Here is a 12,896-nt window from a genome sequence, read left to right as displayed (position 1 = left end):
TAATGAGCTTCAACTGCATACCACACCGGTCTCGAGTCCCACTTATGTTCTCCTGAAGGACAAGGGGGAGTGATGACAGTGCAAGACAAGAGAGGAACAGGTCTGGACTTTGTGTTGCTGTTTTGGTTCAGTTTATGCGGCAGTCATCTGTGAGGGGCTGCTGCTTTACTTTCGTTTTGTTGTTTATGTTTATTATTAAAGTTACGTTAAACATCCTCTTTCCCTGAGCCTTTAACATTGATACAAAATGAAGAAATTAAATGTTATTATAATTTAAAATATAAAATTAAATGATCCAATTATAATATATTTTATTATTAACAATAACAAGAACAATAATTATTATTCTGAATATTTTTAATTAAAAATAAAATTATTACAAATATATAATTATTATTAAGTGCTACATCAAGATTTTAACATGGGTCCTCTTTCATAATTAATTTATACAATTTAATTATAATTTAAAATATAATTATAACAACAATAATAAATACAAATTGTTTTATTAAAAATAAAACTTAAATGTTATATAAAAATATAAAAAATATTATATAAAATATATAATTATGTATTATAAGGAGCTATATCAGCTCTCATGCTTAATAAGTAAACAAACAAACAACCTCTAGACTACCCGTTCACACCAAGAATGATAACTATAATGATAACAATAAATATATAGTTCTAAAAATCATTAATCGTAAATATAAAAGAATAGCAGAGTCCACACAACAGCTAAAATGCAGCAATATCGTTGGGATCACTTTCAGAACGATTGTTTTACGATAACTGCTGAATGATAAAACACTGACAGCCAATCAGAATCCATTCTAATTTAAGGGTTTGTGCATTTAAAATGGCAGACAACATTGCAGAGAAGTTAATCACCGAGATGGAGAAAAAGCTACCACGGTTTGACAAGTCAAACCCCCTTTTCAAGGTTACTTTAAAAAAAAAAAAAAATGGATATATGGAAAACAATCGGTCATACCCTCGGAATAAATGGTGAGAAGTATTAACGACAAGATCATTATGTCAGACTAGCAAACAGTTTAAAATAAAATCAACAAAATTGTCTAGCTTCCTTTGACATTGCAGTGAAAAAGACTAGGCGTTGTTTTTATTCCACTATATTGACTTCATCAGTTAAATTCACTTTTAGATTAGATCAATTACACTAGCTATTCACTCGAAACATAGCATGGTGAGGACATCTGCTGAACAGCAAAAACATGCTGTAAACACTTTGAAACCACAGCATGAGAGCTTAGAATAAACAGACCGTTATCATTCATTGGTGTGGACGCAAATATAGTTATTGTCAGTGTTGGGGAAAGTTACTTTTAAAAGTAATGCATTATAATATTACGTTACTCCCTAAAAAGTAAGTAATTGCATTACTTAGTTGCTTTTTATGAAAATTAATGCGTTACATTACTTTTGCGTTACTTTTTCTCACCTGGGCTGTGCTTGCTTGTTTTTAATAACAACAAAAAAAAGTTATATTTTAGGCAAGTGTAAAGGCCCTTTCACACCAAAAGTGAAATGAATAAGCCTCAGGCTGAAGGAAATGCATATTTATGCCTGTACAGTAGAGGGCGCAGCTCAAACAAACCTTGCAGCTGTGCTGCCATTCTGATTGAAGAAGAATAGGACACAGGAGAAGAAAGTTCAACCCTCTTATTTCTAAATCTAATCTAAACTATTTTTATTATTATATGGTTGAATTAGATAAATGAAGGGCAGCAGCAAAGACGCTGGTTAATACAATGAGATTAAATACATAAAGTATATTTGTGTAATTTAATATAGTTAATTACAAGTTTGCTCAAAATTCTGAGATTGCATTTCATTTTTATTCATTTTGAGGAATACTGAATGTTTTCGTGTAAGTGAGATGAGTAAATGCATGTTCACATTTAGTCTAGATAGAACTACAATAACCATCATGTTCACACAGCGCACACAACACCTCTGCACTTTATTTCTCTCAACATGAGGACAGTATAGCTGTCAGTCAATAAATGTGAAAAAAGTAACTTGCATTACTTATTTGAAAAATTGATAAAGCAATACGTTACTTTACTAGTTACTTGAAAAAGTAATCTGATTACATAACTCAAGTTACTTGTGATTCGTTACCCCCAACGCTGGTTATCGTTATAGTTATCGTTCTTGGTGTGAACGGGCCTTTACACTGGGGAAAAATGCTTTTCAAGAACATGTGAAACACTCATTGATGCCCATATTTTTTCTTAAAGCTAAGGGCTCATGGAGCAATGCAGAAAACCACGCTAACATGATTAATAAAACACAGAGGAAAAAAAGTCTCTGTAACGTTGACCTGCACTCAATGAAGAGGTGCTTGGAGCTCTAGAGAGCCCTTCATCGTGTTCTGCACACCCACACTACACCGGTGGGGACTGACAGCATCACTGCAGTCTCTGAATATACAGGAGTTGAAAGGCTAATACTTCTGACACTGATGGAGTGAGTAATGCATAAATTCTCAGTTTCCACTCACCATTGTGTATCCCATCATTCCTGTGGGCGTTGTGGCAGGGAAGGCCATGACAGAGGGAGCCTAGGAGGAAACATTCGATGTTAGAACAGAAATACCACAGGTAAAACATCATCAGTTTTTTTTTAGCATGAAAGAACGATTCTTTTGAACACCTTTAAGTGAGAAATTTCCACTCATGCAGCCATGAGATCACAACTGCCCCAGACACGCCATCTCAGTTTCCACATTTACATATGGCGCTCAGTGAACAAAGGCAACTTTGTGCTAGTGGACAAACAGAATGCATTTTTTTTTTTTTTTTTTTTTTTTTAATTAATTAACAAAAGATACTTCAGTCTTTTTCAGCTTTCTCTCTTCATGGAGAGTCGTTCACATCTGGGAAACATTAGAGATGTCTTTACACACAGAGCATCAAAACAGGAATATATACGCAAGGAGATAAAGAGGAAGAGAGCGAGAAACAGTGCGTGTGTGTCCTCTTTGAAGGCAGAGTGATTAGTTGCAGGTGCAAGGCTCTGGTGGAAGAGAGAAGCTCTTTGTGAAGGAGCTGTGAGATTCTCAATAAGACCTTCGGTAGCCACAGACACACTTTTATTTCCACTGGTGCCTCATTCCTCTGAACGGCCTCCTAAATTCAATAATGGTAACCAAATGACCAATGAATTGTTAAATAAACATTTTTATCGAACACAAGGTTATTTATCCATGAACTATGACAACTTCGGAAAATGCAGAGAAGATTGTTTTAGATGTCATAACACCCTGTAATGTGCTGGTGTATATATAGCTTTGATGGAGAAAAGTAATTACATTTAAGTGACAGATATTTAATTGCTCATGCTCATTTTGCCTTTAAATTCAACAAAAGTGACAGTAAATAATTTTACATTGTTACAAGAAAAAATTCAAATAAATGCTGTTGCTTTTGTACTTTCTATTAAGGAATCCTGAAAATATTGTCTAATGTGTCCTCAAACATCAATCACAATTGTTTTCAACATTGATAAGAAATGTTTCCTAAGCAGCAAATCAGCATATTAGAATGATTTATGAAGGATCATGAGACACCAAAGACTAAAAAGTAATGTGTTATGGCTAAAAAAAAAAATCTGCTTTGTAATCGATAAATTACATTTTAAAATATATTAAACAGTAAAATAGTGCTTTCAAATGATTAATCGCGATTAAATTCGCATCCAAAATAAATTTGTTTACATAATATGTGTGTACTGTGTACTGTATAATATGTATATATAAACACACACGCTTACATTTATACATTTAAGAAATATATTACATAATATACATACATACACACACACACATTATATATATATATATCAAACCATCATCAAATCCGTCTGTGATTACATGAAGAAACAGATGAAACTGAGACAAACTAAATCCAGGAGAACTGTGGCCATGTCTCCAAACCTGCCTGCAAAGATTTTTAGGCACTTGTGTAAAAATGCTGTAAAGTGAGGATGTTTTTAAAAAATACTGTTATAAATAGATTTTATTTATCAATTAACTTATATTAACTAAATCAGAACAATATTTTGTGTGACCACCCTTTGCATTTAAAACAGCTCTTGTCCAGGTACACTTGGGCATCATTTTTCAGGTAGCTTTGGAGGCAGGTTTCTTAAAATCTCTTGGAGACACGGCCACAGTTCTTCTGGATTTGGTTTGTCTCAGTTTCATATGTTTCTTCATGTAATCACAGACGGATTCGATGATGGTGTGCTCTGATCTCCATGTGGAGCACCGGCTGTTAACAGACTCCTCGTGTATTCAAAAATCTCACTGGATTATTACAATTAATGGCAAAATGAATGTTTGGAAATGTGAACGGATATTTCCTATTGACACACTATATATATATATATATATATATATATATATATATATATATATATATATATATATATATAGTTAAATGTACACATGCATGTGCATTTATATATACATATTAAATATACGCTGTAAACACATATTATGTAAACACAAACTTTTATTAATCGTGATGAGATTAATCGCGATTCATTCTGTACACTGTTGGTCCTATCTGAACATAGAGCCACAGTTATACATTTCATAAATAAATAATTTGATTTACAGCCAAAATGGATCCTTTAGAAATGTAAAACTCAATCTTGTGTGCTTTTCTGTGTAAATCACACTGAATCGGAACAAAATGAAATGAATCTCAAGATAATGAGAGATAAATATGCTGACAGATTTACGGAATCTCAGTTAAGATGCAAACGGTACAATGTAAACTTGTATCTAGAGTAAGCAAACAGATCAGCTGTACAGCAGTCTTAGGAGAAACACCACCTACAGAAACATTTAACTCTGCAAGAGTTAATGTGACTAAAATCATGCTGATGTACTTATAAATCCAGCTCAAAACATCCTGTTTAAGAAAGAAATATCTCTCCAGTGGAAGTGTTTCCATCAGAACGTTTACCAAGTCACGTTATGGATCTGAATCAAACATTTGGAGTACCTTGTATTAGAATTTGCACATTGTCCAGTAAACCCTCCACTGAAAACACTAGCCCATTGATTCACGCCAAAATGACTACAGTTGTTTGCTGATGGTGATAAACAAATGAATTCGATGAGGGAAGGGTAGAGGAGGAAGAGATCTGTCAGCCATGCTGAGATAACGTGGTTAGATCAGCTCATGGGTTTCAGTGCAATTTTGGTCACTCAAACACACAAAGGTCATAAATTGTGACCAAAGCAAAAGTGGTGGCAGTGGTTAATAATCTCATGCGTTTCAGAGAATAGTTCAACTCAACATTTCGACTTACGTATTGTGGGAAAAGCATGCCATTCTGTTTATCCCCCGGACGAGAACAGTTACACAACGCAACAAACACAATTAGAGGGCATACAACACAATAACATCTCACATTGTAAGCTCACACAAACACATTGTAAACACAAACGAGACAGAATACATTCCAGCTGTTTTTGAGGGTGGATTACAGCTCTGTTCCAAAAGCTAGTGTGCTGCCTACCTAGACAACAATAAGGACAGCAGGCAGCAAAATCATGTTGCTTTATAAGATATCTCAATTTGGTCAAAAAGAAAGCAGAATCGTGTATATGTTTCAGAAATGAGGCAATCCCAAAATGCATAGTGACAACCCCAGTGAAAATAAAACAACAACAATAATAAACATATTAATATTGGAAAGTATCCTGAAAAGTATTACTATAAAATAGTATTACTAATTAAAATACTGTTTCATCCCATATTTGTGTAAAGTATCAAGTTGTTAGCTTAGCCACATGCTAACCTCAAAGTATACAGACACGGAATCAACTTCCAATTTGGAAAAGTGCAACAGATTACCACCTGAAGTTGTACCAACTCGGAAATTGTTAAACATTGCTGATATAAGATTGTGGGATGACACAAGAGCACCAATGAAGATACTGACAGTTAGTAATAAACAGATGAAGTAAATTACATGAAGTTCTATTACATGACAGTAAAACCTGTTACGCAAACGTTTGAAGAGACAGGAGTCTCTGTTGATCGTTGTACACCTACAAAACAAATGTTAGCATAATGCTAGTCTGTATCAGTGTTTGGGTAAGTTACTTCAAAAAAGTAATTACTAATCACATCATCAATGTTGTATTTAAAATACTTTTCTAATTACTCTGTCTGAAAAGTAATTGAATTACTCAATAAGTAATTAAACTCATTACTAATTACTTCTTTAAATCCCTATAAACCTTGACCGGATAGACAGAAAGGAAACTCTTCTAATAATATAAATATGAGTCAGACATGGAATAGTTTAGCCTTTTATAGTTTTTAAAACATTTTAGCTTTATTAAAACATACTATAATACTTAAAAATCTTTAGTAACAAATAGGGATGTACCAATACCATCAGAAGTGCACAATATTCGATTCCAAAGTCGATACCACGGTAAAAATATTTAAAGATACAAATAAAACAATGCTATATATTTTTTTCAGGTAGGTCTAATAGTAGCAAGTTAAAATACCACAGAAATTGAATAATCAGATATACTGTACTGTATATTAACTGTGTAAATTAAATGTATATTAATCCTTATTAAAGCTTTTCTTCTGTTGTTTGATTATCATTTACAATACTGACAGCCAATAGTAAACAGTAGCATGTTTTAAACGCTGCTGTCACTAAGACCTAATGGACAGAGACAATATGCTGTTACACAAGCTGTTCACATTCACATAACCAACGCGAATATATGCCAAGACGGGCATTTTGACGTAGCCTAACTGTGTGTGTATTTGAACGTTTATGTGTAATAAACCTCAAAAATCTGACACTCGCAATAGGCGGCTATGTTGAGTGCGCATTGACTGAAGACCGTCTCTCAGAGACCGTCTCTCTATTTTACCGTAATGTTCTTGCCTACCTGTGTCAAAAAAAGTGAAGTAATTGGAATATTTCCGTTCTGCAAAACAGCCACTCGCTTTTGCCGACATCTTCAGACAGCGACTACGCAGCCAACTGCTGTGAAGCTGTGAACTCACGCGCAACTCACTACAGCTAACGATTTTAAAGAGGCAGCGTTCACTTTTACCTTTAGACAACAAATTTAGATTTTAAATTCAATATTGATTTATACAGAACTGTTGAATTAATTTACAGTATGCAACACAAACATTATAAGTAACTGTAATTATAAATGACCTAAAAATGAACAGTAATTCCATACTTTACTTTTTCAGTGGATAAGTAATTTAAACACTGGTCACCAACACCAACACTGGTCTGTATACATCATCCAAGCACTGGACTGCCATTTTGGCCACATAAAATTTGTTTTTTGCTAATGTACAACCTTTGAATTCAGTCACTTTTGATGCTGTCTTAGAAGTTAGCTGCCCATGTAGACAGCAGATAGTGAGGCAGCTCATCAGGGTTTGGAACAGAGCCCATGTTTCAGAATCAGTGGAGGACCTCCAGCTATTGTCCATCTATTGGTTTATGACAGCTGTTTCTAGCATGAGTTTTGTTTCATTTGAGTCAAAGAAAGCACATATTGTTTCCTCACCATAGTGGCAGGGTTCCATGTTGTGGTCGGAGCCGTCTTTGGTTGCCAGTTGGTTCCTCCAGTCAACTTCTTCTCTCCGGGTTGACTCCAGTGGATGTCACTGAGGAGGAACAAAAGAAGCAATCATGATAAAGTTTGAAGAAAACTATGAATTTGGATTGAGATGAGTGGCAAATGTTCATACTTCTTCATTGTTCCATTTCCAATACCGAGATCTGTAAGAAAGAGAAAACTTGTGAGGGCTATGCTAGCCATTGTGTAATGCTAAATTCACCCTTTTAAGATGAATAAATCAATAAATAGCATGAAAGTTGATGTTCCTGATGTTCCAACTTCAATATTATTTTGATTAATCGTGCAGCCCTAATACAGAGGGTTTGCTTGATGTAACAAAAACAGGACGCTTACTGCCCACAAGGTTGGCCAGGGAGGAATCCAAATCATCGGAAACCAGTTTGCCTGGCTGTTGGGTGCTGGGCGTCAGGCCCTGGTTGGGAGAGGCCACTGTGGGTTTCAAGATGCCACCTAAAATATCATCTTAAACAAACAGAGGAGAGGGAATGGGAGAGGGATAAAAGACGCAGACAACACACACAAACACAAAAAGTGCAATTAGGTTGGGTGGAGCAAGAGGCAGCTGGCCTCAGAGCTAATGTTGCAGGACTGAAAGTGGAAGAATGTGGGTAAAATCTCGTGAAGTCAACTCACCCAGACATGCAGTGCCATGCAAAGCCAGCGGCCCAAACAGATCAAACCACAACGTGAGAGGAGAGAAAGAGGACAGAATGAGGAACATCTCAAAATATGACTGTGCAACTTATAGTGGTCTTATTTTGACATGACATGGACTCACATTAAAAAAAAGCTTAGAAATTTAAGCCAAAATTCAAGTCAACTTCCGTAATGTATCATATGAATTTTTTTTTCCTTTGAAATAACATGCATAATAACACCAATAATTGTAATTATGTTCAATTTAACATTGATTTATTCATTTATGTGTCGTAAGCTGGATTCAAACATGAGTCGCCCATATGAGCACCATGGCTCAATGTTTTAGAGTGCTAACCACTGCTCCAACATCAGTCATGTGTTTAAATCAAAACTGAGACTCAATGAAACCAATATTCAAGTAAATTAATGTAACAAGGTTGTTTTATGAAAAGCTTAAGATGCAATTTTGTCACTGCAGTGTATTAAGATGTGTTCCAAACATGCAGTATTGAGAACCTGACACAAAAGAGATCAAGTGTCTAAACACATTGTGATCCCTTTTCTTATAAAATTACCACGGCAAACTACTAAAAGAATGAAAAACGGTCATATAACCATTTTCACATGCTAGTTCCACTCTGCTAGTTTAAGCATGGTCCAATTATCTATTCCATAAATGCTCTGGGTCCCCAAAACACATTAGACTTCAGCAGTGAGATGGATGTGAAGCATCATGTGGAGAGAAAAGCAGTGAGTGAGTCACAGCAACTGGGTTAAATTCTCTCTTACCAGCAGAGTCTGTGCTGTTGGCGGCCGACTTATTGCCGAACACGGAGTCAAAGTCGACATTAAGGCCTGTCGAACTGGGAGGCTGGGTGGCGGGAGGTGCAGAGAACCCTGTGTTAGAGGAAACAAGGTCAGACCTAAAAAAAACAAAAAAAACACCACAGGCTGGTTCGCCTACACATGTTATGGCTGGAAAAATGCCAGACGGTGGTTAATGTTTTCTTCCAGTTCATGGGTAATGCATAATTGCCATCATTAATTTAAATGGATCGATTCTGTCGTAGTCGAGAGACTTCCAAAAATGTCAGCTATTTGACCGGGTAAGCCAACAACATGATTGTAGTAAAAAGAAAATAAAAGCAGCCATTTAACTTTAACATCAACTTTATCATGCCAACTTAGACAAAAGCTCCTCATTTATTCCCCTTCTTCATTGTACCTGTAAACTAGTATCCTAAATGAGTATGAGCCATTTGAGGTAAAAGTAAGGAATAATTGACGGCGGGCCGTTGAATTATTAGAAAATAATGCACACCTGAGGTGGTAATGCAGCCACAACGTGATGCGGAGGTTACCACACCTCAAGACATTGTTCAGATGTTGTATTTCAAGACATTTGTCAAGTTTTTGTCCCTAAAACACTCTTGTGTGTAGGACTAATTTCTTACGCATCTCATCCCAAGCCTCTCGAGAGAATAAGCTTGTGAATTAGCCTACCTGAGTCTGTGCGTCTCTCATGGCAGCAGTGTCTCTACTAATAGCGAAACTATAAGTTTATCTACCTCAAGAACCGCACAGTTATTACCTCGCTGGTGAGAAATGTCATGTAGCTTTTAAGTTGCTCTACAGTAACTAATTTACTGATTAATTCATCAGAGCAGCGTGGACAACGCATTTCTGTGCGAGTGTGTGTCCGTACTATACAGTATGTGTGTACGTTTGAAAGTGAGTATGCGCTTTCAGAACACAAAGCGTATTTTGTGGCAAAAACCATGACAATAATTTGTCATTTTCATCCTATTGTTTACTATATTTATTTGCTTGTTTGGTGTCGTTGTGGGTTTTGTTTCTTTTGTGGTTGTAGGCTGTAAGGAGTAGGACCTTTTGAAACAGCCTAACTGAAATCATTTGGCGAAGTGATATGGAACCGCAATGCGGTCAAGACCTGCCAAAAACTACTTAAGCCGTGCGTTTCCCTGAAAATATTTGCACGCCTTAGAACGTTTGTCAACCAATCAGATTCAAGCATTCAACAGTAGTATAAGAACTAATAAAAAAAAAAAGGGAAATCAATTGATTTTATTATTCTTATTTACTTACTTATTATTTTATTATTCTTAAATAAATTGTGATATTTAGACTAATTAATCAAATAAAATTAAACATGCAAAAATTAATTGCATATCAATATTTTCTTGAAGCAATGTTGTTATTAACTAAACCATTTAAATTATAGACAACTATCTTTTTAAATAAAGCTGAAACAAAAAAAATATAAATATTAGATGGAAAAAAATATATATAAATGTTGCCTTGACAACTAACTGAAATTAAAGTTGAAATTAAACTTAAGTTAAAGCTGAAGTACTAAAATCACTAAAACTGCTAAAAAACTGATTTTTATATATACAGATTTATATATACAGATATATATATATATATATATATATATATATATATATATATATATATATATATATATATATATATATATATATATATATAAACAAGTAAATGTATATAATAAAAAGAAGACAAATCCACATATACATAAAATATATAAAAATAATACTAGAATAACACTGCCTTGAAGGCGACATGAAAGAGGAACTTTGCAAAAAAATTTTTTTTTTTTTGGAATTTAATACATAATTGAACTAAATTAAGGTAAACTATTAAATTAACAACCCAAAACATATGTTGCAAACACATTAGAGCTGTGCAATTAATCGCAATCGCAAAACAATTGCGATTTGAACACATGCAATTTCTAAATCGCAAAATACTGCAATTTTATTTATATTTCAATTCAGAATATTGTGGAGTATTTTGGATTCAGGAGAGAGGATGTGACAGAAATACGTGAGATTATTGCAACAAAACAGGGCAATACAACAAACCTGTTGTAGCACTTAAAACAGCGCCATAAAAAAAACGAAAAAAAAAAAAAAAAAAACTGTATGATCAATGCATGTCGACAAAGTCCATCGAAACTAACAAAAGCACACCTCAAAGCCAGCCTGAACCGACTGAACAAGTATCCGTTGTTCAAGCATTTGCAAGCATCACGCCTTATGAGAAAGGATCAAAATGGCACAAAGAAATTACCGACGCAATCATCTAACATATATGCAAGACATGGTGCCTACGTACATCGTCAGTAAAGACGGCTTCCGAAGACTGATACAAACAACTCGGCAAAAGATGCCATCTCTGTTTATCAAGCTGTTAATACTATGTTACTTAATTGTGAAATGTTTTGTTATGCACTTCTTGTGCACTGAATACATTTAGAATGTAGCATATTTGAAAAAGCAAAAATCGCAAATAAAATCGCAATTGCAATATTCATTTAAAAAATTGCAATATGATTATTTTGTCCATATTGCACAGCCCTACTGCAAATGGAACAAAAAAGGACAAGAGACAGCTGTAGGACACAAAAAGAAAGAGACAGGCTGGAGGGACAGCACCTACCTCCGAATAGTCCAGCTACAGCGGAGGGCTCAGAGTGGAAGAGAGGAGTGTTAGGGTAGGCAGCCGGAGAGCAGAACGAGTCTGACAGGCCCAGAACAAAAGCACAGGAGAGCCAGAAATGGGAAAATTAGTGAAGTGAGACCGGAATATGCAATAAAAATGCAAAAATAATACCAGGGGAAAAAAAAGATATAAAGCCTGCATACTCTATATTCAAGTTAAGAGGGTGGAGTTAAAACAAAAACTAAGTTTCAATTTTTATGGGGTAAAAAGGACTCAGAGGGGAAACCATGGGGTAACGCCACTATGTTTCCTGAGGTCAGAAAACATAAATCACGCTGGGACGTCTGTACCTGAGAGGAAGCAGCCCATCCGAGCGCAGGGCTCGACGGGTGACGCAACGGAACTGCTCGAATCAATAAAGGGATTGTAATTATCTGGAGAACCAAGAAATGAAATTGACATTTGGGAAAAACTTTAAAACTTAACACTCTAAGGATGGGAGGAATAAAAAGGGTAAAAGAAAAATCAAGGAAGGCAGCAAAGCACAACCAAGCAGGTTTATATTTTTTGAGTAAGGTGGTCCAGAGACCATCATACAGACCCATACAGAAAAATCACCATATAAAAAGCAATTATTTGAGGTTTAGCGTGGGCAAAAAGGGCCACCAAACTCAAATACGGCACATACATTTTTAAGCAGTTAATTTGTACTTGATAACAGCCATTCTCACTCTTGATCACACTTGTGTATTCATACTAGACCAGCATTACTAGACCTTAAAAGATAAGTCACCATATTACAGCTGTACAAACACAAACACGCTTTACAGTAACAACAAACCATCTGTCTGTCACTCTGTCAGATATGTTATTGTTCGCTCTGAGAACATAATAAATAATGTCCCCAGCATAGAACAAACTCACAGAAGCTAGACTTCCTTTATTGCTTTAACACAATCATAGAAAGGCATACACATACACAAACACACACAGGCTGTGTTTCAAAACCTAGGCAGTGTTCAGAATAGCATACTACCATACTTCTCTTACCATTTCTGCAGTATATATTGCATAATATGATAATTTTATG

General features: G+C 35.2%; 1 protein-coding gene across 20 annotated transcripts in view; it reads right to left on the bottom strand.

The window, feature by feature from the left end:
- The window catches only part of picalma (phosphatidylinositol binding clathrin assembly protein a), a 51,596-nt gene that overhangs the window by 5,572 nt on the left and 33,128 nt on the right, over window positions 1–12,896 (bottom strand). For 4 of the 20 annotated variants that reach the window (XM_048180182.1, XM_048180219.1, XM_048180186.1 and 1 more), the window contains 8 exons: window positions 12,157–12,240; window positions 11,804–11,884; window positions 9,110–9,217; window positions 8,015–8,143; window positions 7,791–7,821; window positions 7,607–7,706; window positions 5,350–5,373; window positions 2,528–2,587 (listed from right to left, as the gene is read on the bottom strand). In XM_048180182.1, the coding sequence (XP_048036139.1) occupies window positions 2,528–2,587; window positions 5,350–5,373; window positions 7,607–7,706; window positions 7,791–7,821; window positions 8,015–8,143; window positions 9,110–9,217; window positions 11,804–11,884; window positions 12,157–12,240 (617 nt within the window). The remainder of the gene's footprint in view (window positions 1–2,527; window positions 2,588–5,349; window positions 5,374–7,606; window positions 7,707–7,790; window positions 7,822–8,014; window positions 8,144–9,109; window positions 9,218–11,803; window positions 11,885–12,156; window positions 12,241–12,896) is intronic. The other 16 variants (XM_048180221.1, XM_048180226.1, XM_048180242.1 and 13 more) reach the window with 12 other exon arrangements.

The sequence above is a fragment of the Megalobrama amblycephala genome, linkage group LG2 (genome assembly GCF_018812025.1).
Source record: "Megalobrama amblycephala isolate DHTTF-2021 linkage group LG2, ASM1881202v1, whole genome shotgun sequence".
Lineage (NCBI taxonomy): Eukaryota > Metazoa > Chordata > Actinopteri > Cypriniformes > Xenocyprididae > Megalobrama > Megalobrama amblycephala.
This window is presented reverse-complemented; position numbering and strand designations above follow the sequence as displayed.